The sequence below is a fragment of the Eurypyga helias genome, unplaced genomic scaffold (genome assembly GCF_000690775.1).
Source record: "Eurypyga helias isolate BGI_N326 unplaced genomic scaffold, ASM69077v1 scaffold23805, whole genome shotgun sequence".
In the NCBI taxonomy this organism is placed as follows: domain Eukaryota; kingdom Metazoa; phylum Chordata; class Aves; order Eurypygiformes; family Eurypygidae; genus Eurypyga; species Eurypyga helias.
Genome location: NW_010253697.1, coordinates 267 through 6346, shown reverse-complemented (window position 1 = coordinate 6346; position 6080 = coordinate 267). Strand labels below are relative to the sequence as shown.

At 42.6% G+C, this 6080-nt stretch overlaps 1 protein-coding gene across 1 annotated transcript; it reads left to right on the top strand.

Moving 5' to 3' along the window:
- The first annotated feature begins 2285 nt into the window (after positions 1-2285).
- On the top strand, positions 2286-4396 carry IRX1 (iroquois homeobox 1). Its single transcript, XM_010152759.1, has 3 exons — positions 2286-3339; positions 3878-3950; positions 4339-4396. Exons 1-3 carry the CDS (start codon positions 2286-2288, stop codon positions 4394-4396), a joined length of 1185 nt encoding a protein of 394 aa, XP_010151061.1.
- Positions 4397-6080: the final 1684 nt, after the last annotated feature.

Here is a 6080-nt window from a genome sequence, read left to right as displayed (position 1 = left end):
AACTCCTGCGAGTTTCTCTTCTTGGCGGTGGAAGGACCGAGCAGGGCTCCTGCCCCCGTGTTGTCGGCTTCCCCCAGCAGCTCGGTTTTTTGTTTTTCTCCCCTCCTTGCTGTTATTGGTGTTGGGCGATATTGTCGGTCCTGTTGTTCCAGTTGGCTTTTCCAGCGTGCTCCTCTTTCCACCGGGTCCTTTTCTTTTTGCCGCCGAGCTATAGACAGGTTCCGTCCGAAAGGCCAAAGTGCGGTGCCGGTAGCTGGTATGCCCGTGTGTTTCAAGACATTTTCCTTAACCCTTAAAAATGGCACGTTCTGTTCCCTGAACTTTTCATACTCTGGTTGCGGCGAGTAGCGTAGATCGGATTTGCATCCAGCGAAGGAGGGTATCTACATCCCATTATATGCACCGGAGCAGAAAGGCATATTGGCGTTAAGACTAAACCAAATTTCCGTCACCCAGATTGTCCCCTGATCTCTTTTTTCACCTTTTCTTTAGAATGCACTAGTTAAAAAGGGAAAGGTCTTTTTTTTTAACTAACCGTTTCTATCTCTGGTGTCGTTGAAACATTTTCGTTGCTAGTACCTCCAAATTTCTCGGCAGCGGTAGGCATAGGTTCCGCCTAATTTCCAAGTGCCTCTTCCCTCGAAACATAAAATTGGGAATAATTATACCTGTGTGCACGCAGGGCATAACTTGCGAGGGTTTTTACTGCATATATGTAGGCAAGTAGCTAGGAACGTTGTTGAACAAGGGTCAGCATCAGCAAACAGATAATTTCGTGTTGTTTTCACTTCTAACAGCATGTATTTCCTACCTTTTTTCTTTTTTTTAACCTTGATTTTGGAAATGCAGTAAGAGTTGAGACAGAAGCAATGAGTGATTTACAAGTGGCTTCTTCAAAAGAATTCCCAACAGAGATTATACAAAAAAAAAATATCATTTCAGCAACAATAACAAAAGACAGCCGAATAAAGGGAGTGCAGAAAGCCTGCTCTGTAACACATTACAAAAATTACATCGGGCTTCTCTTTGAGTATAAGCTTTGTCTCTGAAGTTAAAATACGTGTTCCTTTTTAACTGTTTGACAAAGTTAGATTAGTTTCTTCGCGGACATTTTTGCAGAGGTTCATTTTTAAAGCTGACACAAATTTCGCAGGAGTAATACTAAGACTGTATTTCTGGACTAGAAAAAAAAAAAGCGAGACTGTAGTAGAAGCAAGGGAAAAATAAAGAAAACGGCTTTGAAGGTTAGCTATTTAGTAACAGTTCCCTTTCCTACTCGCAGGGTATCCTGGTATTTTACTATAGTGATCTACCAGGACGATGACATTTTAAAGTAAATTCTAAAATTCTAAGTACTTGTAAATCAAGAGCTAAAATATTAAGTTAATATCTGGGCGATTTGCGGTAATAATGAGGCCTAATGAGGTTGCTAGAAAGATAAAATGTTATTTACCAAAACACCTGATGGGATAATTCGACTTGCTGTGTTTTACTGCTGATGATAAAAAGAATATTGATTGCAAATAAATCACCGTCTCTAAACGCTTGTAAACAATTTGTGTTCGCTCTGCCCAGATCAAAGTAAAACTTGGGAGATAACGTGTCTGCATATCCATATTCTGCAATGAGTGGATCAGTTTTAATTCGAGTTTAAAGGCTCTTCTAACAGTGAGAAGTTAATGTTTTACACCAGAATCTTAGTGTACCATGTGGGGGGCAAGAGTGAGGGGGTGGGGGCGCGAGTTGGCTTGCGCGTGGAAAATCTCTGACATTGTAAGTGTCTTCGTACTGGAGTTGTGCATTCACCTCCCCGGTCTCGTCTCCCGCCAACTCCTTTTAAAGGCAGATCTGGGGCCAAGGAGGAATGCTCTGCGTTCATCTGCGATATCCTCCTGGATATTTTGCAGAGAGATGCGATGCTGAGCGCAGGCATTAGTTTGTAGCTGCGGTGCGGTACCTGCTCTCCCTGCCTGGTCATTTCCAGGGCACAAGATACAGTGTCGCCGAGGCGAATGCGAAGTTGCTGTATTCCCATCGTTTGATGTGATTCGGTGTGCGGAGAAAACACGCGTAACGTCTGGCAGAGCCCAGTTTATCCCCTCTGTTTCCCTTTCCCTGCTAGAAGGGGGGAATCATTTGGGAACACCTCTGCCTGATCTAAATGTGCAGAGCCCGGAGCGGGAGGGCCGAATTTGCCTGTGAAGACCCTTTGCACCGCTCACAGGCGTATTTCGGCTCCCGGAGTAGCCTATTCAGGTCTGTTAGAGACGCTAACGAGATAATTGATGTGCTTTTTCCTCTCCGCTTGTCTGAATGTGTTGCAGGGCTCCCAGTACGAGCTGAAAGATAATCCGGGTGTCCACCCCGCTACCTTTGCTGCCCACACTGCCCCCGGCTATTATCCCTACGGACAGTTCCAGTACGGGGACCCAGGGCGGCCCAAAAACGCCACCCGGGAGAGCACCAGCACCCTCAAGGCCTGGCTTAACGAGCACCGCAAGAACCCCTACCCCACCAAGGGCGAGAAGATCATGCTGGCCATCATCACCAAGATGACCCTCACCCAGGTCTCCACCTGGTTCGCCAACGCCCGCCGGCGGCTCAAGAAGGAGAACAAGGTGACCTGGGGCTCCAGGAGTAAGGACCAAGAAGATGCAAACCTCTTTGGGAGCGACAATGAGGGGGACCCCGAGAAGAATGAAGACGATGAGGAAATCGACCTGGAGAGCATAGACATAGATAAAATCGATGAAAACGATGGGGAGCAGAGCAACGAGGAAGAGGAGGAGAAGCCCGAGCTCCTGAGACAAAGCAGTGAAGAGGAGCACTTGGAAAAGGAGAAGGAGTTGGCACTGTCAGGGCCTGAAGGTCTGAAACCCAAAGACGCGCTGGCCATGGTGAAGGAGACCTCTGACAACAGCACACGAATCATCAGTCCTGGGGGACAGAACGATTTACAGATGCCATCTCACAGCAAACCCAAGATTTGGTCTTTGGCAGAGACAGCAACCAGTCCCGATGGTGCCCTGAAATCTTCTCCCCCGCCGGCCCCTCCTCCCCAGGTTAACCACACTTCTCCACAGATCCAGCACCCTGCTTTTCTCCCCAGCCATGGACTCTACACGTGCCAGATTGGCAAATTTCACAACTGGACAAATGGGGCTTTCCTCACTCAGAGTTCCCTGCTAAATGTGAGGTCCTTTTTGGGAGTAAATCACCACCACGCTGCTCATCACAATCACCACCTCCAGGCCCAGCAGCAACCTTCTGTTTTAACAGCAACCCTGGGAGCCCTAAGCAGTGACAAACCTACAGAGAGGACCAGTCCCAAACACATAGGTAACGAATGCATCAGGCATCCACCTCTCCCTCCACCACTGACACGTGCACATGAACTTCTCCTTGAGGAATGGTGTCAGATGTAACTGATTGCTTTTAACGGAGTTACAGTTTACCCCAGCGTCGATTTTCTTATTTCATTTTTTTTTTCCTTCCTGGAGCGTGTTGCTTGCATACATTAAGCTCGTTTCATGTGGGTTATTACATTCTCACTCTATATGCCCATCAAATAAGATGAGAATGCAGGAATAGCGATGTGAAACACGTTCTTTGAGTTTTGCTTTTTTTCCCCTCCTTCCTGACCCTCATCTCCCAGTAATTTCCATGACAGTCAAAAATGTGGCAAGAAAAGCTTGCATACTTCTTACATTTTGAAAATAGGGAATAGTGCTGTACACATGCATATATATACCTACACATGTCTGAACAAGAGGGTGAAAGGCAGGTGTGTTCTCTGCACACTGTCCAGATTTTATTGTTGTTATTCTAAAATGGTTCTCCTTTTTTTTTTTTTTTTTCCCCTTCTGTCTCCTTCTAGAAAGAGAAAATGTACCAAGAACTGAATCCCCACCTCAGCAGCTCAAATCACCCTTCCAGCCTGTCCGTGACAAGTGAGTTTGTTTGTTTGTTTTCACTGCAGGAATGTTACTTATGTGAAATAGAGTGTTTGAATAATAAAGACTAATTATAACACCTAATCATCACCATAATAATACATACAGACAACAAGAGCAACATAGAAGTTGCTGTAATCTTTTCAAAGTTAGGCTAAATTGCAACTGTACATAGCCAGCCTGTAACTTTTCTGAAAGTTAACCAACCTCAAAGATCTTGTGTTAATTACACAAGTGACAATAATTTCTGTGCAATTAACTAATACTAGGATGATATAGCAATAGACAGGCAATTATAGGAAAGGATTTTCACTTTTTTTTTTTTAAAATTCCTGAAAGATTGTTACGTCTTTTTTTTTTTTTTTTCCTCCCTTCCCCCCTGCAGCTCTTTGGCTCAGCAAGAGGGAACACCGAGAATTTTAACAGCTCTCCCTTCTGCTTGATTAAATGGTTCCATGAAAAAGTATTACAGAGACTGGTACTAAGGACAGAAAAAAAAAAAAAAGGAAACGATATAAACGGCTCCCATCAATCTCTTTTTGCAATAAGGTGGTGCAAATCCATAAAAGCGATTACACAAATCTGTAGATGGATCCCCTTCTTCATTGTACCATTTCAGATCGTGTTATTCTAACCATTCTTGGATTATTTGTTTCGTAAATGTTTCCCATGTGTTTGTGTTTTTTCTGTATATAGAGTGATTTCAGATTGTAAATAGCGCGTCAGCAAAACTTGTCTAAATCATATATTTTTGTCTAATAAACTAAATGAAATTATGAGCTCTCTTCAGGTATGTATTCTGTTGCTGCAGATCTTATACATATATTACAAGTCTATTCAAACATTTATAATTTGTTTTCTAAACAGTCAACTATGGTCTTTGGGTAACTGAAACCTGAAAGACCAAAGCAAAGCTTTTAATGACTCTTGTAGCTATTTTGTCAAAGACAAGCTGCGAGCTTCCCTTTTCATACACGTAAATTTAAGAAGCTGGTACTCGACTAGTAAAATTAAAGTTATTTTTTCAGTTGTGATGAATCAGATGTGTTCTGTAGTATCCATTTTCCGAACACAAATGGATCTGACTTCCACTCTACATTATAAAATACATTCCTGAAAATGAAAGGGACGAGTTTTCTTACAGTTCCCTGGTGTGTAACTTTGCTGACCAAACTGGTTCTTAAATTGGATCAAGAGCTTTAGTGCTTTGCTATACAGTCCGACCGAAGCCGGGAAAAAAAAAATAGATTATGAAATAGAATTATTTCTAACCATTTGCGGTTTAAATAAACAGAGAAGAAATATGACTGTGAAAGACTTTTTTCCCTCTGAGATTAAGCACAATCTTGGCAGGAAAAAAAAAAAATATGGCAGCTCTTGCACTTGCCCGAAGAAAGTTCTGCGATTCCGATCTGTTGGTTAAAAGGAGACGGAGAGGGACAATCTCTCGGTTTATAAAGGCATTAATCTTCCAAAGACGGTCCGTTAAAATGTGTAATATTTTGAGTGTTTACTTCTTTTTTTCTCCTAAATGAGAACACTAAATGAGCATTGAGGTGCTAATAAGATACCAGATGGTTGTTGATGGTGGAAAATGGAAAGAAGCAGCTGGGAAAGTCATTAAGAAATAATGTGGTGACGCCCTATCCAAACTGAACCAACCTCAAACCAGGACTTGTCGGAAACAAGATGAGATTTTCAAATAAAATATTAATAACATTCTTGTCAGAGATCAGAATATTGATCTTGATTTAGCTGCAAAATCACCGCAACCAAAGAGGGATCTCGGTAAACTATCGCTTAGAGATCGGTTGATAAAACATTGGGAGAGGTAGGCTTCTACTTTTTTTTTAATTTTTTTTTTTTTTTATTTTTCGTTTTTCAGATAGATCGGAGAAACAGATCAGACGAAATAGATTTTGCGCGGGGTATCTCTGAAAAGAGTCTCTTTTTTACATCCCGCCGTCCCCAGCATAGCATCCATCAGTTCGCTTTCTGGCTTTCAGTTGTTTTGGTTTTCCTAAATCACAGGCAGTCCCACGTTGGCGACGGTTCCAACAAAAGAGCATATCACAGTTTTAACCAAACTATATTTAACTTAGATTTCAGCCAGGGAGAGGGAAAATG

Excerpts from the sequence above, each read along its gene's own strand:
- IRX1 (XM_010152759.1), top strand. The coding sequence starts at position 2,286 with ATGTGCTTTTTCCTCTCCGCTTGTCTGAATGTGTTGCAGGGCTCCCAG. Across the intron at positions 3,340-3,877 it reads GACCAGTCCCAAACACATAG|AAAGAGAAAATGTACCAAGA; the intron begins GTAACGAATGCA and ends GTCTCCTTCTAG. Across the intron at positions 3,951-4,338 it reads TTCCAGCCTGTCCGTGACAA|CTCTTTGGCTCAGCAAGAGG; the intron begins GTGAGTTTGTTT and ends TCCCCCCTGCAG.